A 25,538-nucleotide genomic window follows, 5' to 3' on the forward strand; every position below is an offset into this window, starting at 1 on the left:
TTCCCTCTTTCTTCCCATGCCCTTGGCTCGGTTTCTGGTGTACGGGATCGAGAAAACAAACAACGCTGGCGAGCTCGGCCTCCGCGGCAATGGCGCCGCCGCACCGGAGAGGAGGAAGCAGGCCGACCCGCCGCCTGCGCCCCCTGCGCGATCTCAACCGTTCGATCGAGATCCGACGCACCAGAACAGAAGATACCCCTTCAGGGGTATTTTGCTAAAGAGACCCCTAGGATCTGAGGAATCAACCCGCCGTCCATTACGCATTCACTGGTTTACGTTTTCATTTTTTAAAAACGTATTTTCTTCGGTTTGGAATCAGTTTACGCTTTCTAGTATTTACAGAAATGCCACTGGAATTGTTTTGCTTATAAAATGCTCATATTAACTCCGTTTTTGTCCATTCAAATTTTGTTGGATTCGTATTTACGAGCACTACATGTTAGAAGTAGTAGTTTACTGTTTTGAAACTTTTTATTTTTGCAGAAGCATTTAATTAATTATTTCTCTATAGGAAATCTTAGAAAATTCATATCTTTCACGTTTTAATTCTGATTTTCGTGGACTTTACGTTTGTGTGATCGTAGCGCTGCGTAGATTATTTTCATAAACTTTTATATTTATTTTACCACTATTTGGTGTATTGTTCTAATTATATCTTGTTCGCTTTGTGTATGATTGTCTCCATTGGATTGCGTGTTGTTGATTAATGATTGGGATTAGACGGTGAGCCGTACGTTGGTGACCAAGACCAAGCTTTTGAGGATCAGCAGGCTCAGGAGAGCTTTGAGCAAGCCAAGTATAACTTGGGATCATCCTTGTTACCTATTCACCTAAGTACACATATATATCATATGCATGCTATCACCTTGTCGACCTTAGCAAAATCATAGATGATTGTTACCTGTATTCCTTGCTACCTACTAGATATGCATTTGGTGTAGATGTGCTAGTGCTTGATATAATCCATGATCTTGTAAGATGATTAATAGCTATGCAATGAACATAAAAGAATGACAAATAACTGTATGAGATCTTGTCTGTACGTGATCACCCGGGATAACAGTGCAACCATGAGGGCTATAATGGCTCTGGCTTTAGCTCAGTATGAAGCCCTTTTCTAGCTTGTTAGAGGTTACCCGAAAGGGCGGAGGGGCTGAACCGTTTTGGGTATAGTGTGGGCTCTGTCTGTATGAGTATAGGCTGCGAGTCATTGTGCCATCGGAAGGGGGGCTCTATATCTGCGCGCAAAGGAAACCTTGCGGCCCTAACATGTTAGACAAACTTTTGAAAGGCTTCATAGTGATCCCTGCTGACCTCCCTAGGAAGGGGGTTAAGAGATTAGCTACCTCGGGCGAAAGGGTAAATCATGACTCATGGGTAAAGATGTACAACCTCTGCAGAGTGTAAAACTGGTATACTAGCCGAGCTCACGGTCAGGAGCGGCCTTGGGGACATCTACATTAAGATGATGAGCTTATTATGTTATTATGTTCATTTGATTATCGTTTATGCTATGAATTAATTATGCTTACACTTGATCATGGGATTAATGGATTATTTATGCTACCTTGACAATTGCTAATTAATTATGAATATGCTATCCACTATTAAAAGCTAAATGCAGTCAAACCCGTGTCAACTAATTGAGCCTCATGAACCCCTGGTTATACTTGTTGAGTACGATATGTGCTCACTCTTGCAATTTCCCAACACCTCAGGTTATGATAATGAAGATGACTGGAATGAGGATTACCGTTATGAGTACTAGGTTTGGAGTCAACCAGTCAACAGTGTCCCTGTGTGGAGCTTCCGTCGAGAGCGTTGTTTACTTCTTGTTATCATTTTTTTATAAGACTATGTGATTTACGATGTTTCGCTATGTAATAAACACTGCAATGGTACATTTGAGATTTGTCTACTTATGTGTGCGACTATTCCTGGGGCACATATAAGTCTTTTATGCATCCTATTTTGTTCTTAAAATATGGGTGTAACAAATTGGTATCAGAGCTTTGTTGACTGTAGGACGCAAACCTAGTTAGCAAATGGTTGAAAATTTAGGTCCTTATTTTACTTACTTCATGCTTCCCACTATGGTCTTGTTATTTGCTAAAAGTTTATGCTTCTATATCTTGCTCTATTGTGAAATTATTGCATCCATCTGATCTATGTCTAAAAACTTTTTGTAGATGCCGCCCCGTACCCGTAATGCTGCACGCATAGCTGCTGAGGAGTACCGTGCCATGTTCAACCTAGGAGGACAGCATGTGGATGGAGTTCCTGAGCTGGAAGATGAGGAATCAAGGGTGGAAGCTCAGGAGGAAGTGCCTGAAGATGAGGAGATGCAAGATCCACGTCCACCACAGTCTGCTAATGCAAGGATGGGATGGACTACAGAGCTGTGGATTCCAGAAGCAGATCCCAAGGCCTTCTTCCACGAGAAATTGGTGTTGACATTGAAACACCATTACCCGGATTTGCAAGCCACACTGGAATATAACTGCACTGAGCACAAGCACCCACTGAGGAGATCACTTTGGATTGCAGAGCTGATAGTCAAGACACTGGATGCCACTAAGGGGATTCGAAAGGTGGAATCAAAACACATCGCTCGAATCAGCCGGGACACGATGAAGGAGAGCATGGCAGATGCAGCTTACCAGGCCTTGATCTTTTACCGGGGTAGACGCTTTGAGGAGGTTCAGTACAATGCAACATATCACTATCCTCGCTTTGTACCAGAGAAGATGACTTGGGCCATAGAATTTGCAGATGCTTCACAACCAAAGCTTCAAGCACAAGTGGAGTTGACCTATGAGCTGACCGTCAAGGTGATAGAGTTGGAGAATGAACTGCACCGTGAGAGGAAACTGATGGAGAAAGAGCGATGGGAAGCAGATGACCTTCAGGCGGAGTTAGGCCATCCCAAACTTCATAAGAGGCTGCATGTGGAACCCATCTTGAAGGATGCGGCACCTGAGGAATAGAAAAGAACCCATATGTAATAGGAACGTTAGTAGTTTGCGAGTTATTTCGAGTCTTTTTGCTAGTGTGGTGTGAACTTGGTGTGCTTGCTGATTTGTTATTATGAATATGTGTGATTTGGATTTTTGTAATGAGTGCTGGGACTTTGTGGGCATGTCCACAAGTTCCCTAGTTAAGAACCTTAAGTAAGAGCATGAATAAATAGTGGTTTGGGGTCATATCCTCTTTCTGTCTTTTGCTGTTTTCTTGAGCAGTCTACAATGATTCCATTATAAATCAAATTCTGTTCGTGCAATGTTCATCAACTTTTTCTGGGAATAAGTAGACTTTCATATCTTTCCAATGCCACCAGAATGAGCATATTATCTATTATGAGCTGTGAGTTATGACTGTTTAAAGTTGAGATTTCTGCACAGTCTGGACTTCTGGAACCGTTTCGGTTGTACACAGTTTTTGATTAACCTAACTTTGGAATCTGGTAATATGATCTAAATGAAAGTTGTAGACAATTTCTTTATCTTTCCAACGGTGTACAGCATGTATCCATTTGAGTTCTGGAACTCGAGATATGACTGATTTTCCTAACTGCTGATGTTGGATGTGACCTAGAAAATTTCAGATTTCGTTAACTCTTGTAATTGTCATGTTGGACATTACTAAGATGTGTTTATATACCTTGGAATGCAGATGGCAGCAAGGGGAAGAGGCAGAGGTAGAGGCCGTGGCAATGGCAATGGCAATGGTGGCAATGCCCCAATCACCGTGGAGGAACTCATGCAAACCCAAAATCAGATGATGCACGTTTTCATGCAGCACCTGCAGCAACAACCTCCACCAACACCACCACCTGTTCATGTGAGAGACAAGCGTGGAGAGTTTATGAAGGGAAGACCCCCAGTCTTTACACACTCAGCTGATCCCATGGAGGCAGATGATTGGTTACGTGCTGTGGAGAGGCAACTGAACATAGCACAGTGCAATGATTTGGAGAAGGTGTTGTATGCACCTGGACAGCTTCAGGGAGCAGCTCAGACATGGTGGGAGTCATATCAAGCTGCTCGTCCCAACAATGCTCCTCCTGTCACTTGGCTGGAATTCTGCAGGGACTTCAGAGCTCGACACATAAATGAGGGAATGATGGAGCTCAAACAAGAAGAATTCAGATCACTCCGGATGGGCTCCATGACTGTGGCAGAATATCATGACACATTTGAACAGTTGGCTCGCTATGCTCCGAATGATGTCAGGGAAGATGCTAATAAGCAGCGTCTATTCATGAAGGGCTTGTACTATGAACTCAGGTTGCAGTTGGCAGGAAACACTTATCCTACCTTTCAAGCTCTTGTGAACCGTGCTATCGTGCTTGATAATATGCGGAAGAGTCAGGATAAGAAGAGAAGGATGCTGGCACAAGGATCTGGGAGCAACAACCCTCAGCATTTCAGTTCTCATCAAGGCCATCAGCAGAGGTTCCAGGGACCAGTTAGTCAGTGGAACCGTAACCAGCAACCTCAGCGTTTCCAGAATCAGTCGCAGAGTGGGAACCAACGTCCTCCATTCCAGCAACGTAACCCCCGACAACAGCAGTTCAGTCTGCAAACACCTCGCACCGGGAATTCAGGTGCTACCCCCATGAAAAGAAGTGCTTCCAACACTCCTACGAGGTGTTTCCAGTGCGGGAAGGAAGGGCATATGTCATACGATTGTCCTGAGAAGTTTAACAAGCAGAACAACAACCAGAAGTCTACTGCTTATGCGGCAACAGTGAACAACGTGGCTACGAAGACAGTTCAGGAGGGACCAGAGATCATGATGGGTACGTTCAGTATCAACTCTATCCCTGCTACAATTTTATTTGATTCTGGAGCTTCGCATACATTCATATCACAAGCATTTGTTAAAGTTCATAGCCTTCCACTAGTTGCAATGAAAACACCTATGCTAGTTAATTCACCGGGTGGGACTATACCAGTTTCTCTATGTTGCCCCTCAGCAAGTCTTTCTTTAAGGGGGGTAGATTTTCCTATCAGTCCCATGGTTATGAGAACTTCAGGCATAGATGTGATCTTGGGTTTGGATTGGATGAAGCAACATGACACAGATATTAAGTGCAAAGAGAGAGTAGTGGCTCTGACAACACCAAAGGGAGAAAGAATCAGTGTTGATGTAACAATGCAAGCACCACACACCGCTAAAGTGAACCAACTGAATGATGTTGTTGATCCTCAGAACCTGGTAGTGGATGAGTTTACGGATGTCTTTCCAGATGAATTGCCAGGTATGCCACCTGACCGAGACATTGAATTTATTATTGAATTACTACCTGGTACTGCACCCATAGCTAAAAGACCATATAGAATGGGGGTTAAAGAACTAGAAGAACTTAAGAAACAAATTAAGGAATTGCAAGATAAAGGGTTCATTCGTCCTAGTTCATCACCATGGGGTGCACCAGTTATCTTTGTTGATAAGAAGGATGGTAGTCAGAGGATGTGTGTTGATTATCGGTCACTTAATGAGGTCACTGTCAAGAATAAATATCCCTTGCCTAGGATCGATGACTTGTTTGATCAGTTAAGAGGTGCTTGTGTGTTCTCTAAGATTGATTTGCGTTCTGGTTATCATCAATTGAAGATTCGGAATTTAGATATACCAAAGACAGCTTTCACAACAAGGTATGGGTTGTATGAGTATACAGTTATGTCTTTTGGTTTGACCAATGCACCAGCTTACTTTATGTACATGATGAATAAAGTATTTATGGAGTATCTTGATAAGTTTGTGGTGGTCTTTATTGATGATATATTGGTATTCTCTAAAACCAAGGAAGAACATGCGGAACATCTGAGGTTGGTCTTACAGAAACTTAGAGAACATAAGTTGTATGCTAAGCGTAGTAAATGTGAGTTTTGGTTGGAGGAAGTTTCTTTTCTTGGTCATGTTGTCTCTAATGGTGGTATTGCAGTGGATCCCAGCAAGGTGAGAGATGTGCTGAATTGGAAACCACCTACGGATGTAAGTGAAATTCGCAGTTTTCTTGGTTTAGCTAGTTACTACCGTAGATTCATTGAAGGGTTCTCAAAACTTGCAAAGCCTATGACTGCTCTGTTGGAGAAGGATGCTAAGTTTGTGTGGTCTGATAAGTGTCAAGCTAGTTTTGAGGAGTTCAAGAAGAGATTGACTACTGCACCTGTGTTGGTTTTGCCAGATCTGAGTAAGAGTTTCTCTATCTATTGTGATGCTTCTCGTCTGGGTTTGGGTTGTGTTCTTATGCAAGAAGGTAGAGTTGTGGCTTATGCATCTACACAGTTAAGGAAACATGAACTGAATTATCCTACTCATGATCTAGAGTTAGCAGCTGTGGTTCATGCATTGATGATTTGGAGACACTACTTGATTGGGCATAAGAGTGACATATACACTGATCATAAGAGTCTGAAGTACATCTTCACCCAGACAGATCTGAATTTGAGGCAACGAAGATGGTTGGAACTGATAAAGGATTATGACTTGGAAGTGCATTACCATCCTAGAAAGGCGAACGTCATAGCTGATGCACTTAGCAGAAAGAAATATGCTAATGAGCTTCGGGCGACACATGAATCTGAGGAGTTGTGTGCTGAATTTGCATATTTGAATTTGGGAATTGTAGTGAATGCTATGGAAATTGAGGTCACTCCTACTCTAGAGGAAGAGATATTGAAAGGACAGTTGGAAGATGAGAAACTAAAGGAGATAGCACAGAATGTGGTACTAGGCAAAGCACCAGGATTCAGAATAGATGACAATGGTGTACTGTGGTTTGGAAAAAGGATATGTGTTCCTGAAGTGAAGGCTATTCGTGATATGATCCTGAGAGAGGCTCATGAGTCAGCATATTCCATTCATCCTGGTAGCACTAAGATGTATCTAGATCTGAGACAGAAGTACTGGTGGTATGGTTTAAAGAGAGATGTAGCTGAGTATGTTGCCTTGTGTGATACTTGTCAGCGAGTGAAAGCTGAGCACCAGAGGCCAGCTAGACTGTTGCAACCAATGATGATTCCTGAATGGAAGTGGGAAGAAGTGGGTATGGATTTCATAGTGGGTTTACCACAAACACAGAGAGGGTATGACTCAATATGGGTGATAGTAGATCGTTTGACTAAAGTGGCTCATTTCATACCTGTTAAAACTAAGTACACTGGAGAACGCCTAGCTGAGCTGTATATGGAGAGAATTGTTTGTTTGCATGGGGTACCTAAGAAGATTGTGTCAGATAGGGGTACTCAGTTCACATCTCACTTTTGGAAAGCAGTGCATGATTCATTGGGAACCAACTTGAATTTCAGTACAGCATATCATCCACAGACAGATGGACAGACTGAGAGGATCAATCAGATATTGGAGGATATGTTGAGAGCTTGTGCTTTGCAGTATGGGGCTAGTTGGGACAAGAGTTTGCCATATGCAGAATTCTCCTACAACAATAGCTATCAACAAAGTCTTAAGATGGCACCGTTCGAGGCACTATATGGTCGGAAGTGCAGGACACCTTTGTTTTGGAATCAGACAGGAGAAACTCAGGTGTTTGGGACAGATGTGCTTAGACATGCAGAACAACAAGTGCGGACAATTCGGGATAACTTGAGAGTTGCTCAATCTCGTCAGAAAAGCTATGCAGATACGCGTAGGAGAGAGTTGGCTTTCGAAGTGGGTGATTATGTCTATCTGAAAGTGTCACCTATGCGGAGTGTGTAGAGGTTTAATATGAAGGGAAAGCTAGCTCCAAGGTATGTTGGTCCGTTTAAAGTTTTAGAAAGGCGTGGAGAAGTAGCATATCGGTTAGATTTGCCTGAAAGTTTGTCTGGTGTGCACGATGTGTTCCATGTGTCACAACTGAAGAAGTGTTTGCGTGTACCTGAGGAGCAACTACCATTGGAAGAACTTTCTGTAAAAGGTGACCTCACTTATGAAGAGTATCCGGTCAAAATATTGAAGACAGCTGAGAGAGTCACTAGAAGTCGGGTCATCAGAATGTGCAAGGTACAGTGGAACCGGCATTCGGAAGCAGAGGCAACTTGGGAAAGAGAGGATGATCTGAGGAAATCCTACTCATACCTGTTCGAGTAAGCACCGTTCAATCTCGAGGACGAGATTCTTTTAAGGGGGGTAGAGTTTGTAACACCCAAAAATTGGATTTTCAAATAAAAGGAATTAATTGATTTATTTAAGCATTTTTGTGAGCATTTAAACCTAGCAAATAAAATTATTTTGTGGGGAATAAAATTCATCATAAGGCTAGCAACATGCTTTTGCATTCATGCTGAGACATATTTTATTTTGTGTTGATTTCTGTTGGTTAGAAATAATTTGTGCTTTCAAAATTCTTTTTGGAAATTGTCTTGGAAAAAAAGAAAATAGAAAAAAAAGGAAGAAACTCCAGCCGAACTTTCCCCCTCTCACCCCTCGGCCCAGCCTCTCTCTGGCCTGTTTACTCCTCCACCCCCGGCCTGCTAGCGCGGCCCATCAGCGCCAGGCCGACCCGCGCGCCTTTCCTTTCTCTCTGTGTGGATGACGAGCGGGCCCCTTTCCTTCTTTCACCGCCATCCAGGCCCCGCGCACCAGCCTCTCCACTCCCCTTTCCGTCTTCTTCCCCGCCGAGACGCGAGCTGGGAAGCTTCCTCCCCGAAATCAACCCGAACCCCCGTGATTTCCTTGCCTTATTCGTGGATTCGAACCTCTATAAAGGCCTCAAGCCTCGCCGCACTCCATTTCTTTCCCACCGCGACGCAAATACGATCCATTGGCCACCCGACGGCGCTCCGTTGGACCTCGCCGCGAACCAAGCAAGTCCCGCACGTCGCGAGCCCTCCCCGCTAGCTCTCGGACAGAGGAAAGTCGCCAGGTGAGATCGCGGTGTTTCCCTCTTTCTTCCCATGCCCTTGGCTCGGTTTCTGGTGCACGGGATCGAGAAAACAAACAACGCCGGCGAGCTCGGCCTCCACGGCAATGGCGCCGCCGCACCGGAGAGGAGGAAGCCGGCCGGCCCGCCGCCTGCGCCCCCCTGCGCGATCTCAACCGTTCGATCGAGATCCGACGCACCAGAACAGAAGATACCCCTTCAGGGGTATTTTGCTAAAGAGACCCCTAGGATCTGAGGAATCAACCCACCGTCCATTACGCATTCACTGGTTTACGTTTTCATTTTCTAAAAACGTATTTTCTTCGGTTTGGAATCAGTTTACGCTTTCTAGTATTTACAGAAATGCCACTGGAATTGTTTTGCTTATAAAATGCTCATATTAACTCCGTTTTTGTCCATTCAAATTTCGTTGGATTCGTATTTACGAGCACTACATGTTAGAAGTAGTAGTTTACTCTTTTGAAACTTTTTATTTTCGCAGAAGCATTTAATTAATTATTTCTCTATAGGAAATCTTAGAAAATTCATATCTTTCACGTTTTAATTCCGATTTTCGTGGACTTTACGTTTGTGTGATCGTAGCGCTGCGTAGATTATTTTCATAAACTTTTATATTTGTTTTACCACTGTTTGGTGTATTGTTCTAATTATATCTTGTTTGCTTTGTGTATGATTGTCTCCATTGGATTGCGTGTTGTTGATTGATGATTGGGATTAGACGGTGAGCCGTACGTTGGTGACCAAGACCAAGCTTTTGAGGATCAGCAGGCTCAGGAGAGCTTTGAGCAAGGCAAGTATAACTTGGGATCATCCTTGTTACCTATTCACCTAAGTACACATATATATCATATGCATGCTATCACCTTGTCGACCTTAGCAAAATCATAGATGATTGTTACTTGTATTCCTTGCTACCTACTTGATATGCATTTGGTGTAGATGTGCTAGTGCTTGATATAATCCATGATCTTGTAAGTTGATTAATAGCTATGCAATGAACATAAAAGAATGACAAATAACTGTATGAGATCTTGTGTGTACGTGATCACCCAGGATAACAGTGCAACCATGAGGGCTATAATGGCTCTGGCTTTAGCTCAGTATGAAGCCCTTTTCTAGCTTGTTAGAGGTTACCCGAAAGGGCGGAGGGGCTGAACCGTTTTGGGTATAGTGTGGCCTCTGTCTGTATGAGTATAGGCTGCGAGTCATTGTGCCATCGGAAGGGGGGCTCTATATCTGCGCGCAAAGGAAACCTTGCGGCCCTAACATGGTAGACAAACTTTTGAAAGGCTTCATAGTGATCCCTGCCGACCTCCCTAGGAAGGGGGTTAAGAGATTAGCTACCTCGGGCGAAAGGGTAAATCATGACTCATGGGTAAAGATGTACAACCTCTGCAGAGTGTAAAACTGGTATACTAGCCGAGCTCACGGTCAGGAGCGGCCTTGGGGACATCTACATTAAGATGATGAGCTTATTATGTTATTATGTTCATTTGATTATCGTTTATGCTATGAATTAATTATGCTTACACTTGATCATGCGATTAATGGATTATTTATGCTACTTTGACAATTGCTAATTAATTATGAATATGCTATCCACTATTAAAAGCTAAATGCAGTCAAACCCGTGTCAACTAATTGAGTCTCATGAACCCCTGGTTATACTTGTTGAGTACGATATGTGCTCACTCTTGCAATTTCCCAACACCTCAGGTTATGATAATGAAGATGACTGGAATGAGGATTACCGTTATGAGTACTAGGTTTGGAGTCAACCAGTCAACAGTGTCCCTATGTGGAGCTTCCGTCGAGAGCGTTGTTTACTTCTTGTTATCATTTTTTTATAAGACTATGTGATTTACGATGTTTCGCTATGTAATAAACACTGCAATGGTACATTTGAGATTTGTCTACTTATGTGTGCGACTATTCCTGGGGCACATATAAGTCTTTTATGCATCCTATTTTGTTCTTAAAATATGGGTGTGACATGGCAACATGGTAGATCAAAAGCTATATCGGTCCATGATTGGAAGTTTGCTCTATGTCACCGCATCAAGGCCGGATATGATGTTTAGTGTGTGCAAGTGTGCAAGATATCAAGCTTCACCAAGGGAAAGTCACTTGAAGGCAACCAAGAGGATATTGAGGTATCTTAAGGGCACTCATGATGTTGGATTATGGTATCCCAAGGGGTCTAACTTTAAATTGATTGGATATTCGGACTCCGACTATGGTGGATGCAAGATTGATAGAATGAGCACAAGTGGCACTTGTCAATTGCTAGGAAGGTCTCTAGTTTTATGGTCATCAAAGAAACAAAATAGTGTTGCACTATCAACTGCCGAGGCCGAATACATTAGTGCCGGTAGTTGTTGTGCACAATTGCTTTGGATGAAAGCGACCTTGAATGACTTTGGAATCAAATTCAAGAATGTGCCTTTGCTATGTGATAATGAGAGTGCAATTAAGATGACACAAAATCCGGTTCAACATTCAAGAACCAAGCACATTGACTTAAGGCACCATTTCATAAGAGACCATCAACAAAAGGGTGATATTAGCATTGAAAGCATTGGCACCGAAGATCAACTAGCTGACATCTTCACAAAGCCACTTGATGAGAAGATATTTTGCAAATTAAGAAATGAGTTGAACATACTAGACTTCTCCAACTTGAGATGAGTGCACCCCTACATCTATATATGACATGCCTCTCCTCCGACAAAGCAAGGTAAAGTTGGTTAACATAGCATTCATACTTTGCTAAGGACATGATTAGAACATATAGACATATTTGCATGACAATAGGCTCATTCAAGAAAATCAAATGAATTTGATGTATGTATGGTACCGCTATTGTTTCTATGATTGATTGATCTAGTGGTAGCATATGACATGTTGGTGAGCTTGCAAGCCTAGTGTTGAATCTAGAATATGAGCTTATGATGTGTAATTCAACATGGTCAAGATAACCATTATAATTCATGAGGGGTGAAAAAGCTTGTCCTTGGATCAAACCAAATTACATATTCTAGGCAAATAATCTAGATTGAACCATAATTTGACCCTCACATTGATTGACTTAATTCTCATAAAAATTTGAACGTTTGTGGTCATTGATGACAAAGGGGGAGAGAAACAAAGATAAAGTCATAAAGGGGAAACAAAGATAAAGTCATAAAGGGGGAGAGATAACTTTTGGAAATTTAAATTAAAACTTGAGCACACAAATAGGGGAGCAAGCTCATGAACTATTTGTTGCATTTGAATGTGCACTAACAAAAATGTTGTGTTGCATCGCAAGTTTAAATTAACCACTCTTGTTCGGTTGGTGCTTGCTAGAAATAGAACTTGAATAATGCTTTGAATTCTAGCATAGAGTTTTATTTTCTTGTGGTATCTAGACATATAATGTGATCTCATGAGGTATCTTGAGTTTTTGATGTATGTCTAGCTACATTGGTGCTAAGGATGGCATATTGGCAACTCCGATTGGTATCACGCTTCAAAGGTCCATTCTATATACCTTAGCATCATTTTGGTAGTAATAAATCTCCCAAAATTCCAATTCATGCATATGTGCAAACTTGAACCAAACTCATGGAAGCACATGTGTAGGGGGAGCTAGTACTACCAAAACTGAAATTGAAATGTTTGTCCAACCTTGTCTCATGATTAAAATGCTTTGGACAAGAAATTCAAGTTCATTATGATTTCATTTCATATCTTTGTGATGGTTGTCATCAATTACCAAAAAGGGGGAGATTGAAAGCCCAAGTTTGGTTTTGGTAATTAATGACACCAAGTTGCTAATGCCTTGTGGTTAAGTGATTTGAGTTAGGCATAGCAACACATGTGATGAAGACGCATGGTGGCATGGAAAGGTGGCCACATGATCACAAAGGGATGAAGCATGAAGTGCAGATCATGGTGATAGACGAGGAGCAAAGTTATCAAGGCAAAGGTATAAACATAGGGTTTTACTTTTGCCGGTCTAAGATGAGTAGAGAAGTGATTGACCGGGTTTAGGATAGATAGCCGACTATCAAGAGGGGAAATCACGGTCATCTCTCGAATCAAGTGCTACTAGGTCCATATCTTGAGCATATGCATTAGGATCTAGTAAAGTGCTAACTTAACTCCTTTGGAAAAATGTTTGTGAAAAGCTAACACACATGCACTTTGGTGGTGGACACAGGTTGGTGTTAGCACATTTGAAATGGAGGTGGAGTTCTTAGGGTTGAGAGGGGTTTGGGTTCCTCTCTCCCTCCCGCCGAGCAAGCGGGAGGGAGAGAATTAAGTGCATATTTTCTATTGCGTCGATGGGAAATTTGGAGAAGTCGCGGGAGTGTTTTCTCTCTGAGAAACACTCACCGGACGCTGAGTGCGGAGGCACCGGACGCTGGCCAAAGAGTCCGATGTGCTTGACCCTGCTAGGGTTGAGCACCGGATGCACTCTGAGAGCGTCCGGTGGTTAGCGTCTGGTGTGCGGGTGTTTTGCGACCCTCTCTGCGCATGGGTCCGGTGAGCACCGGACGCTACCGGTGCTTAGCGTCCGGTGACCCACAGGTTTGCGGAACTCTCTGCGCATGAGTCCGGTGTGCACCGGACGCGTCCGATGTGGACCTGCAGAGCGTCCAGTGTGTTGCAGGCAGCCGTTAGAATCTAACGCAAAATTGAGGGTGGACACGTGGCCAACCCCTGAGCACCAGACGCTAGAGGTCGAGCGTCCGGTGATCACTTAGTAGCATCCGGTGCCCCTGTTTTCAGCCCAGTGAAAACAGCCAATGGCTAGTTTCTTTGAGGGGCTTATAAATAGAAGGTGGCCGGCTTTGGGAGGCTATCTCTTGCACATTTGATTACTTGAGGCATACATTGAGCTATAGAACACTCCCTCCACTCATCTCCTTGCTTGATTGCTCATCCTAGTGAGATTGAGTGAGATTCAAGTGCATTGCTTTGAGAGTTGCATTTAGTGGCACTTGATTCTTGAGTTTGCTGCGGATTTCTTGTTACTCTTGGGTGTTTCCTGACGCCCTAGACGGCTTGGAGCAGCGGTGGTGTTGAGCTCGTGATTGGAGATTGTTTCGAGCCTCACCAAGTGATTTGTGAGGGGTTCTTGAGCCTTTCCCGTGGGAGATCGCAATTGGCTACTCTAGTGGATTGCTCGTGGCTTGGAGGATCCCCATCTTGTGAGTGGATGTGCGGCACCCGCTGAGGGTTTGGCTTTGGATTGCCAATTAGCTCGTGATCCATCAAGTGGGTGTATCGCCACAACGAGGACTAGCTTGCCGGGAAGCAAGTGAACCTCGGTAAAAAATCTTGTGTCATCTCTTGCCGAGGATTCTCTTGTGATTGTGAGTGATTGGTTGGATATATCTCTACTCTACAACGTTGGTATAACAATCACTCTTCACTCCTTTACTTACTTGTTTACCTTGCTAGTAGTTTAGCTTGTTTAGTTTAGTCTTCTTGTTTAGGAGTGTAGCAAGCTTCGAGTTGTGCTTTCTTGTTGTAACTAGTGTTTAGCTTTCTTGCTAGACTTGTGTAGGTGGCTTGCATAGCTTAGTTGTGCTAGTGCTAGAATAGCTTTGCCTTTTGTTTTACTAATCAACTTGTCTAGTTGAAGTTTGTAGAAATTTTAAATAGGCTATTCACCCCCTCTCTAGCCATTTGAACCTTTCAGTGCTGCTATTAATAAAGTACCCACTTCACCTGTTACACTTTTAGTTTCTCATTGGCTTAGTGTACCTAGTCTTTAGGGACCAGTAGGATGTACTTCACTTATCACTCGTCTAGCCTCTAACCTTCATTTACTAGAAAAATCGTCATTGGAATTCATAGATGAGTTAAGAATTTATCATGGCTATGACACATTTAGACAAGCTAGGATGTTAAAGAAAGAGGGGAATATAATGTTGTTGATGCAAAACTGATCTGCAAACATAAAGGGCTAATACCTTATTTAAACGTTAAGGCGTGCCAGCCGATTTGACCCTACAATCGGCAAAGGTGGTAACTCGACCACTTTGGTCCCGACAACAGCGATGCGCCCGGATGTCACGGCCAAGAGGTGATCACACGGAACTTGAGAACGCGCCGAGCTTAAGTTGACGAATTCCTAAGAACTCGTAATAAAAAGGGAAATATGACGAAGTCATCGAAAAAGTAGATACTGGAATATGAGTAAAAACTTGTGTTTGATTGATTGATCGATGTATTATTACAAGGCCCCAGGGTCTACATTTATACCCTGCTCAAAGAGCTACAATCAGACACGACTAGGACTCAAATTCCAAATTAAACGGAATCCGTATACAAAATGAATTTAAACAACTAAGGAAAACATAAAACTATCCCCCTGTAACCGACCGGGACACCACCGCAGACCAACCGACAATCTCCACGCTTCCCTTCAGAGTCATCGGCAGACCCCCTGTTATGGCTATCGACAAACACTAATACTGATCATCGGTACGAGCACATCACCACCTCTAGACTTAGTCACATCCAATTGTCTCTTCATCGGCAACCACCTTCATTAGCAACTTCCCTGCAGACTAGTTACCGTTGCTCCATCTGCCGATCTATACTTTACCGATCCCCAGGTATGCGTCCAAAAACGGCGTCAACACATGCCCCCCAATTTCGGAGTATAAAATCATTAATGCTCCAAAATTCTCTGCAGTAATGATGTCTTTCCACATTTAATTCTCTCAATTTGGTAACCGATCGTTAAACCCGAACAACCTTGGCCTGATTCTCTTGCATATTCCTTGAATTCCTCAACCTCTCGAACCGAATCTCTCCACTTTATGCACCCATCGGCAACATTACCGTTAGAGAGAACTGTCGATGGACCGACCAGGAGATCTTGTACAGTGAAATATCTCCAAAATCTTGACCGCTTGCTGTCAAATCACGTGCGCAATCCCTTGATTACCGTGCGAACAGTTACCATATCCACCTGAGCACCCTCAGATTTCACGGATGCAGTGAAGAGATAAGTCAGATTTGCCCCTGTCCGTTTTGTCCTATAAATACTCCCTTCTCCGGTACTCCTTCTCCACCTTGTCACTCTATAGCCCCAAAATCCACTTTTACGGCGGCGGCATTACCCGAGGACTCCTAGAACTTCAACAAAGGCCTTTCTTCACCAACCCCCAAGTCTTCGATCTGTGAGGAGATGGCCATCAACTTCGTCATTCCTGAGGTCAGCTTACCACCCTTTCTCCTGCACTTTTACTGTACTCCTGTTCACCCGCAATTTGCCTTACTGAATATTCCTTTTTCTTTTTGTTCTTCTTTTTACCCTCAAAAACTTCTAGGATTTGGCCGATAAGATCGTTATTCCTACCGATCAACCTCACCTCCAATGTCTTGGCCCGCTAGGAAACCCAGATCCCACCGATCTGATAAACGCAGAGACAAACAGAGTTCCTTTTAGAGCTGAAAACTTCTCCCTAGATCTATGGAAAGATACCTTCCGTTCCTAGCCAGGTCCTACCAAGGGATGAAAGGATTGGTTTTTGAGAGTCAGTCACTCAAATGAGGTTCAATGTTGCGAGCGAAAATTGGATCAGTGCATTAGGTTGTCCCTTGCCGATATGGAGAGGAATGAGTCACTGCTAATTGCTGCCTCATACTTTTGGTCAGACACGCTCAACGCTTTTGTGTTTGGCCATGGCCCTGCTTCTCCTACACTTGCCGATGTACTCATGCTTACCGGCTTAGATATATCCACTGCTGATAACAGTCATCTATTTGACACCAGACCTAGCGCTAAGGTGGAAACTCGCGCTATCGGCGGTTGGTCTAGGTATATTCAGAAGTACCGTAGAATAGGACATGTTAATGCAAAGGAACAGACTACTTTCCTGAATATGTGGCTCGATAAGTTTGTATTCTGTGGCCGATCGGCAGGACCAACCTCTGTATACTTATCGGCAGCAGAAAGATTAGCCGATGGAGGCTGATTCCCTCTTGGTCGATACCTGCTCGGCTCTGTTGATCACCTCCTCCACCAGGTAGCCAGGAAACTTCTGCTCGGCCAACCCATCGGCAATTTAGGGGGTCCTTGGTCGTTCATCAACATGTGGCTCAGTCTCCACATGCACAAGCGCCTTGAATTCGATCTCTTTGCACAGCGCTTCCCCAGGGACATAGCCGAGGATTATGAACTGGATGAAGAAGAATCGGCAACTCGCTCCCCTCTGAACTTTGGCAAAGCTGCCATAGTCTTATCTGGCACTGGTGGTAATGAACACCAGGTTAGCCGATTCTTCGAGACTCTCTATGAAGGTCTGACCAGGGAACAGCGAGCATGGATGCCCTATGAAGATCTAGACACCAGATTTCCTCTGACCTTCCATCCCTTCAACGATGCTCTCAACAAGGACCGTGATGTGATGATGGCAATCATTACCCCAAGAGCCATACCAGTGAACTTCTTTGGTAGTGGGAAGGCTTCCAACATGACCTATGAGTTTTATAACCCATCGGCACTAGCTCGCCAACTGGCTTTCAGCCAACTGCTGATTGCACTTTGCTACGCCGATGTGGTAAAGCCGAGGGAGACCATTACCAGTAATCTTGAATGGATCAGGATAGCTCAACTTCGGCCAAATGCCGATACAGATGTCGATCTATCGGCTTGGATTTCTGCTCTCTTCATTACTCAGGCATACAAACAGTGGTGGGAAGAGTGGAAAGAGCATTTGTTCTGCAGATCGGCCCTCACATATCGTGGCATGATCGATCCCAAATACAAGGTCCCCGATAATACTGTAAGTATTTTAACCGATGTTTCAATCTTTTCACTTTCATTTTCTATCGGCAACTTACTTTCTTTGTTTTATCCAGGTCGATGATACGCCACCATCAGTTAGCAGGAGTGGTAGGTCGATCGAACTCCTTCCATCGGGCCCGATCTCTTTGATCGACAACAACGCTCCAACCTTGGCTGCTTTAATGCACCGGGGTGTGCGTCTCAAGAAGATCACCACCAAGCAAACGAAAACATCCCCATCGGTAGCTGCCACTACTTTGGCACAAGCCTTCAAGGTAAACTCTCGAATCTTTGACTTATACCGATTCCATTCTTGTACTCACACAATTTTCGGGACACATCGGCTAACATGGGAACTTCATCGGTAACTTTTACCGTTTCAATCGGAACCTCATTAATACCTTGTTACACTTGTACTCACAAACTTTTTATTGTTGTATCAGCATACCAGCACATCGGCAAAGACCAGAAGTACGACTGCCGATGCCCCCCAGTCCAGTCAACCGAAGATAAAAGGTTCCAAGAGTACCAGATCACAAGCGAAGCGCCAGAGAATAGCAACGCCTCCTCCTCCTCCAAGGTCTCCGATCCCAGTAGAATCATCCCCTTCTTCTCCAAAAGCCCAGACACAGCAAGGACCATCTCCCCTTCAACCACAAGAAGAGCCCCAGCTAGAAGAACTTCAGTTAGAAGAACCTCATCTAGAAGAAATATCGACTGATGTACACGAGCAAACCACCGATCCAGCAAGCCTAATCATAGCATCGGTAGTTTCTTCGATTCAAACAAGTACTGCACCCCCTCAAGGTAAAATACTATCCGTGAAATTATAGCCGATGGACCCATCTTTCCACTTTATCATCTCTGTCAATCTTTCAGTTGACATAGTCTCATCGGCAATTCTAGCTGATCAACCTGTGGTTCCATCGGCTTCAGCTAGTCAGAGGCGAGAGATAGCTCTGAAACAAGTAAGCTACCCGATCTCTATGTTTATCATCACCAGTACTTGATCATAAAATAACTTATTTTATCTTCCTTTTCAGGAACAGGATTCTCCCGACAGCTTGTTCTCCTTCGCCATCGAAATCTCTGAGGATGAAGGCGAGGAGGCAAGTTCTTCTCGAGCGGTTGGAATCTCATCGGCAAATATTAGAGCAAAGTTGGAAGATTTGTCGGCCCTCCTTCATCAAGATACGGCCTAATTGGTTGATGACTCCGATCCAGCCAAGGCCCTGTTCAAGACTCTTAGAGGCCAAATTCCTGCCGATGCTAAGGAGATCCTCTTCAAGGCTGCTCACTTGGAGAGTCGACAGCTTCAGTATCAAAAGGCTGTTCAACGCCTTGCCGATAGAGCTACTCACGCCCAGCTCTCAGAAGAGATGATGAAAGTAAAGCTCCTTGCCGATGAAAAGCATAAGAGCATCGGCGTTCTGAAATCTGCAGCAGACATGTTGAAGCAAAAGATCTCTGATCTATCGGCAAAGAGAGAAGCCCTGTTGGCAGAACTCAAACTAGTGGAAGAAGCTCTGTCCCAAGCTAAACAGGAAGAAAGCCAGCTGCCCGAAGCAATCAAGACCCTTGAACAGGAACGAAACATCCAAGCTCGCAAGGCACTGCAGATGAAGAAGAAACTGCAGCCAGTGGAGGGTTCTGCCGATGAAGACATGAAGGAGATAGAAGAAGCCGATCAGATTCGTCTGCGCGCCATATCGACGATCCAGGCTCTGCTAAACATGTAAACTCTTCATCGGCGGCGTGTCCTGCCTTTTTCTTTTAAACACTCCAGATTATTTTGGTCTAGCCGATAGGACTGTTATTGGCACCTTCTTAAAACATTAAGTCCGGCCCCAGATACACTTTAATCCAGCCGATAGGAATGTTATCGGCACTTAAACTTTCATGCATCAAGCCATATGCTAGGATAATATTTCTTTAAGTATTTGTCATTCCATGCCCTAGGGAATTCAAATCCTTTGCGAGTTTCTAAAATATAGGCATTGCCAGGAGCAGATCGGTTTATCCGATAAGGACCCTCCCAATTGGGAGACCATTTCCCAAACTTTGAACTTTTAGTCCCGATCGGCAAGATTAGTTTCCATACTAAGTCTCCATCAGCAAACTCCTTAGCCTTTACTTTCTTATCATACCATCTGGCAACTCTCTTTTTATTCTCTTCTATCCTTATCAAAGCCCTCAACCGATGCCCTGCTAAATCATCCAATTCGTCTGTCATCAAAGTGGCATAGTCATGGGCAGTCAATTGATCGTGAAAAGATAGTCACCTAGATCCAGTCTTGATTTCCCAAGGTAGCACTATGTCGTGTCCATACACCAACTGATAAGGTGAAACTTTGGTCGACCCATGACAAGCCATCCGATATGACCATAAAGCCTCATTTAACAATGTATGCCACCTCCTAGGATTCTCTTCAATCTTCCGTTTAATAAGTTTGGTAATCCCTTTGTTAGACGCCTCGGCCTGCCCATTAGCTTGAGCATAATAAGGAGAAGAATTCAACACTTTAATCCCCATACCGATTGCAAATTCGTCAAACTCGGCCGATGTAAACATAGTACCCTGATCGGTAGTAATCGTTTGAGGGATATCAAATCAGTAAATAATATGCTCTTTTACAAAATCAATCATATCGGCCGATGTTACTTTTTTCAAAGGAATAGCTTCAACCCACTTGGTGAAATAATCAGTAGCAACCAAGATGAACATGTGTCCTTTGCTAGAAGGTGGATAAATCTGGCCGATCAAATCAATAGCCCATCCCCGGAACGGCCAAGGTTTAATAATGGGATTCATGGCCGATGCAGGTGCCCTTTGAACATTGCCAAATTTCTGACATCCTTGACACCCCTTGAAATATTTAAAGCAATCTTTAAGTATGGTTGGCCAATAATACCTATTCCTCCTAATCATCCATCTCATCTTAAAAGCTGACTGATGTGCTCCACACACTCCTTCATGGATCTCTCCCATCAAACCTTTAGCTTCATCATCGCCTAAGCACCTGAGAAGAACTCCATCAATTGTTTGATAATATAGTTCATCTTCGAGGAGCACATACTTGGTAGCTTGAAACCGAACACGTCTCTCAACCTTCTTAGATGGATCTCTTAAATAATCAATGATTTCTTTTCTCCAATCATCGGCACTGATTGCCGATAACGTGTTCAATATGGGTTGATATCCCGAGGCATGCTGAGCCAACCGATTAGCCTCCTCATTATGTAACCGAGGAATATGGTCTAATCAGAAATCTCTGAATTCCCTTAACAGTTGCATACTCTTTTCGTAATAAGTTACCAGGACTTCGCTTTGACATTCGTAGATTCCAGCCAATTGATTTATAACCAGCATAGAATCCCCGAAGATTTCAACAGCATCAGCACAAACTTCCTTTAATAACTCTAAACCCTTGATTAAAGCTTGATACTCAGCTTGATTATTTGTCGACGTGGCAACAATCGGCAAAGAGAACTCATACTTCTTTCCCTGAGGGGAAATTAACACTACGCCGATTCCTACCCCCCGGTCACACGTAGATCCATCGAAGAAGAGCGTCCAAGGCACAATTTCTAAAGTTTTCACTACACCGCAATGTTGAGTCACAAAATCGGCCATAATCTGTCCTTTAACCGCTTTAGCCGATTCGTAATGCAAATCGAATTCTGACAGTGCCAAAATCCACTTACCGATCATGCCACTCATAATCGGCATAGATAGCATATACCGGACGACATCATCTTTGCATATAACAGTGCATCCGGCCGATAGTAAATAGTGCCTCAACTTAATGCAGGAGAAATATAACCATAAACATAATTTTTCAATAGCCGAATACCTGGTCTCAGCATCAATCAATCTTCTGCTTAAATAGTAAATCACACGCTCCTTCCTTTAAAATTCTTGAATTAAAGCCGAACCGATGACCATCCCATCGGTAGATAAATATAATCCACCGAAAAAAATAGCGGGCTATTTTTCCGCTATAGCGCCGCTATAGTGGGATATTTAAAACGCTATGATGATATCAGTCATTTTCCCGCTATCAGCGCTATCTCCGCTATTTTCCGCTATAGCGCTGCTAAACCGCTATATCGGCATAGCGCCGCTATTTTTCCGCTAAGCCTGAAGTGGCATTTGGGGCGAAATTGAGCTCGAACTTTAGCCCAAACTGGAGCCCAAAACGTAACCCTAACCTGATATCAAACACTCAGTCACTCTGCTCCCCCAACTCCTCCCCCGACTCCACCCCACCGTGGCGGCACCCGCCCCACCGCGTGACCGCCCGCACCCCGCGGCCTCCGCCCGCCCCACCGCGTGACAAAGACTCCGCCCCACCGCGCGATCGCCCGCACCACCGCGCGACCGCCTGCACCACCGCGGCGTCCGCGCCACCGCGGACTCTGCCCCACCGCGCGGTCGCCCGCACCACCGCGGCCTCCGCCCGCCCCACCGCACGACCGCGACTCTGCCTCGGCTCCAGCGCGACCGCCAGCCGGATCGCCCCAGCGCGAGCGCCCTTCGCCACCCAGCCGGATCGAGGAAGGATCGCCACCCAGCGCGACCAAGGAAGCAGGGCCAGACTGACTCCGCCATGAATACCCCAGGTGCAAACGATCGAAGCCCTGAGCGAAGTGCTCCGCCAGCGCTAGCGCCAGCGCCAACAATAGGCAAGTTCGCGAATCTCCCCTGTTCTACTGTCTTAGTTTGGTCATCTGCTGCAGTTCAGTTAGTCCTACAATGAGCAAGCACTTATTATAGTTCAGTTAGTCCTACAATGAGCAAGCACTTATTATCCCTGTTATGTCCACTTTGTAGGCTTATCTAGCACTGCATCCACGGGCATTGAATCAAATGAACCAACTGACCCAGCTTGGAAGTACTGCACAATGCCAGATGTGAACAAGAAAGGTTCTCTCCAGTGCACCTTCTGTAGCGGCATCTATCATGGTGGAATAACAAGAATCAAGTACCACCTTGGTAAAGTTCCTAAATCCAATGTTGCAAAGTGTAAAAAAGTTCCATCTGATGTGCAACAAGAAATCCTTGAAGTGCTGGCCATAAAGTCAGATAACAAGCAAAAGAAGGCTGAGGAGAAAGAAGAAGATAGACCTATAGTTGATTTGAGTCATTCTGAAGGAGAGGAACACAGTGATGCAGAAGGAAATTCAGTTATTGTGGTGAAGAAGATGAGTAGCAAAGTTCATTCAGGTCCTATTGATAAATTTTGTAGAAGAAATAGTGGCTGCAAGGAAGGGCAAAGGTGTTCTTTCTGAGAAGGTTCAATCCAAGATATCAACTGAAAAAGTAAAGAGAAGAGGGACAGAGCATGTGAGTACATCTGTAATTTTTTTATGATGCTAGCATCCCACACAATGTGACGACACTTTCAAGCTTTGAGCTCATGCTTAAGGCTATTGGAGACTTTGGCAGGGGCTTGAGAGGCCCAACTCCATATGAGATGAGTGGGAAATTCTTGCAAAAAACGAAGAGGAAAGTGCAAGAATTAGTAAAGGCTCACAAAGAGTCTTGGGAGCTACATGGATGCTCAGTTATGACTGATGCTTGGACATATAAGAGAGGTAGAGGTGTGATGAACTTGGTAGTTCACAGTGCATATGGTGTTTATTTTCTTGATTCTGTGGATTGCTCAGCTATGAAGAAAGATGGCAGATACATTTTTGAGTTGGTTGATAAGTGTATTGAGGAAATAGGGGTGCAAAATGTAGTTCAAGTTGTGACTGACAATGCAAGACCAAATGAGGCAGCGGCTAGTTTGTTGAGAGCAAAGCACCCCTCTATTTTCTGGAATGGTTGTGCAGCCCATACCACTGATTTAATGTTGGAAGATATAGGAAAGATACCTAGAGTTGCTGCAACAATTAGCAAAGCAAAGTGCTTGACCGTTTTTCTTTATGCCCATACTAGAGTTTTGGACCTGATGAGGAAGTACCTTTCTAGAGATTTGGTGAGGTGTGGTGTTACAAGGTTTGCTACAGCTTATCTCAACTTGAAAAGCATGCTAGAAAACAAGAAGCAATTGCAAAGGCTTTTTAGGGAGGATGAGCTCCATGAACTAGGCTACCTAAAGAGTGCCAAAGGGAAGAAAGCAGAGAAGGTTGCCAAATCTGAAACTTTCTGGAGAGATGTTGAGACTGCTGTTATTTACTTTGAGCCATTAGCTCATGTCTTGAGGAGAATGGACAGTGGTGTGCCAGCAATGGGTTTCTTATATGGGTATCTACAGGAGGCTAAGAATGAGATCTCTAAGAGGTTCAATAATGACAGCAGAAAGTTCGAGGAAGTTTTTCAGTTCATTGACAAGAGGTGGGACAGTAAGCTGAAAACTCCTTTGCATAGGGCTGGTTACTACCTCAACCCTTTCTACTATTATCAAAACAAGGTGGCTATATAGGACAATGAAACATTTAGAGATGGTGTCATAACTTGCATTACAAAGCTTGTTCCAGATATAGAGACTCATGACAAGATTATTGAAGAGCTTCAAAAGTTCCAAGATCCTGAAGGATCCTTTGGCAAAGAAATTGCTAAAAGGCAGTGCAAAAATATTCATTTTAATCCTGGTATGAAAAATTGTCCTCTACCTCTAGCAAATAAATTTCTTTGTTGGCAAATAATTTACATTGTCCTCTATTTTCCACTTCTTTGTTGTATTGTAGCTAAGTGGTGGCTGAATCATGGAAGTAGTGCACCAACCCTCAGAAAGCTAGCTGCTAGAATTCTCAGTTTGACCTGCAGTTCATCAGCTTGTGAGAGATGTTGGAGTTCATTTGAACAAGTAAGAATTGGTCTTGCACTCTTACTCTTACATTCTTAGTCTCTTAGACTCTTAGTCTCTTACTGATTCCAATTGTATGTAGGTCCACACCAAGAGACGCAATAGGCTGCTGCATGACAGAATGAGGGATCTTGTGTTTGTCAAATTCAACTAAAAACTGAGACAAAAGAAGGACAACAAGGATAGAGATCCACTTGAGAAACCTGTTAGTGATGTCTTAGAAGATGAAGACAATGAGTGGATCACTGGTGTTGAGCAAACAGAAATGGAAGAGGATGAGGAAGGAGGAATTGGAGGTACCTCACAAGAGGTTGTAGCTGCACCACCACCAGGGAAGAGAGGTAACCAGAGCAGGAAGAGAAAGAGACTGATTCCTACTGGTGATGATGAGTTATCTGCTTCATCTTCTGATGGAGAAAATGACACTATGATGCATTCTGATTCCATTTCTGTTTCTGATGAAGAGATGCAGTAACTTGTGTGCTTAGTGCTTGTCATTTCATTTATGTAATTATGTTTCATACTTTCAGTTGCTTATCGAACTATGGCACTTGTGGCTTTATGCCTTTTGCTTTTGAATTTGTATTGTAAATTTGTAATAAATAGACTATTAGATCATGGGTTGTGACTTGTGAGTTACTTGTCACTTGTGAGATTTTAGTTTTAAACTTTTCATCTGGTGTGTGCTGTATTTAAATAGCGGGCTATAGCAGCGCCATAGCGCGACCGCTACGTCGTATAGCAGTCGCTATAGCGGAAAATAGTGGCCAGAATCAGCCAGTGCTATTTTTTATAGCCCGCAATTTTTTTTGTTGATATAATCTGAAGGGCTTTCCTTGCTGAGGTGGAATCAGAACTGGAGGATTTATCAAATAATTCTTGATTTCATCTAAAGCCAACTGTTGCTCTTTCCCCCATATGAACTCTTGATCGGCTTTCAATTTAAGTAAAGGACTGAAAGCACGAATTTTACCAGACAAATTAGATATAAACCGTCTGATAAAATTTACCTTGCCGATCAAGGATTGGAGCTCAGTCT

General features: G+C 43.7%; 1 protein-coding gene across 1 annotated transcript; it reads left to right on the forward strand.

Moving 5' to 3' along the window:
* LOC8061312 lies at window positions 17–24,974 on the forward strand. The gene is made up of 6 exons (XM_021448120.1): window positions 17–206; window positions 22,519–22,963; window positions 23,065–24,035; window positions 24,171–24,284; window positions 24,381–24,499; window positions 24,669–24,974. The coding sequence occupies exons 1-6, from the start codon at window positions 17–19 to the stop codon at window positions 24,972–24,974; spliced, it is 2,145 nt and encodes a 714-aa protein (XP_021303795.1).

The sequence above is a fragment of the Sorghum bicolor genome, chromosome 9, assembly GCF_000003195.3.
Source record: "Sorghum bicolor cultivar BTx623 chromosome 9, Sorghum_bicolor_NCBIv3, whole genome shotgun sequence".
NCBI lineage: Eukaryota > Viridiplantae > Streptophyta > Magnoliopsida > Poales > Poaceae > Sorghum > Sorghum bicolor.

Bases quoted from the DNA above. Each gene is read 5' to 3' on its own strand.
- LOC8061312 (XM_021448120.1), top strand. From the start codon at position 17: ATGCCCTTGGCTCGGTTTCTGGTGTACGGGATCGAGAAAACAAACAAC. The intron at 207-22,518 runs GTATTTTGCTAA...TCCACTTTGTAG, and splicing joins CAGAAGATACCCCTTCAGGG to GCTTATCTAGCACTGCATCC. The intron at 24,500-24,668 runs GTAAGAATTGGT...CTGAGACAAAAG, and splicing joins GTTGGAGTTCATTTGAACAA to AAGGACAACAAGGATAGAGA.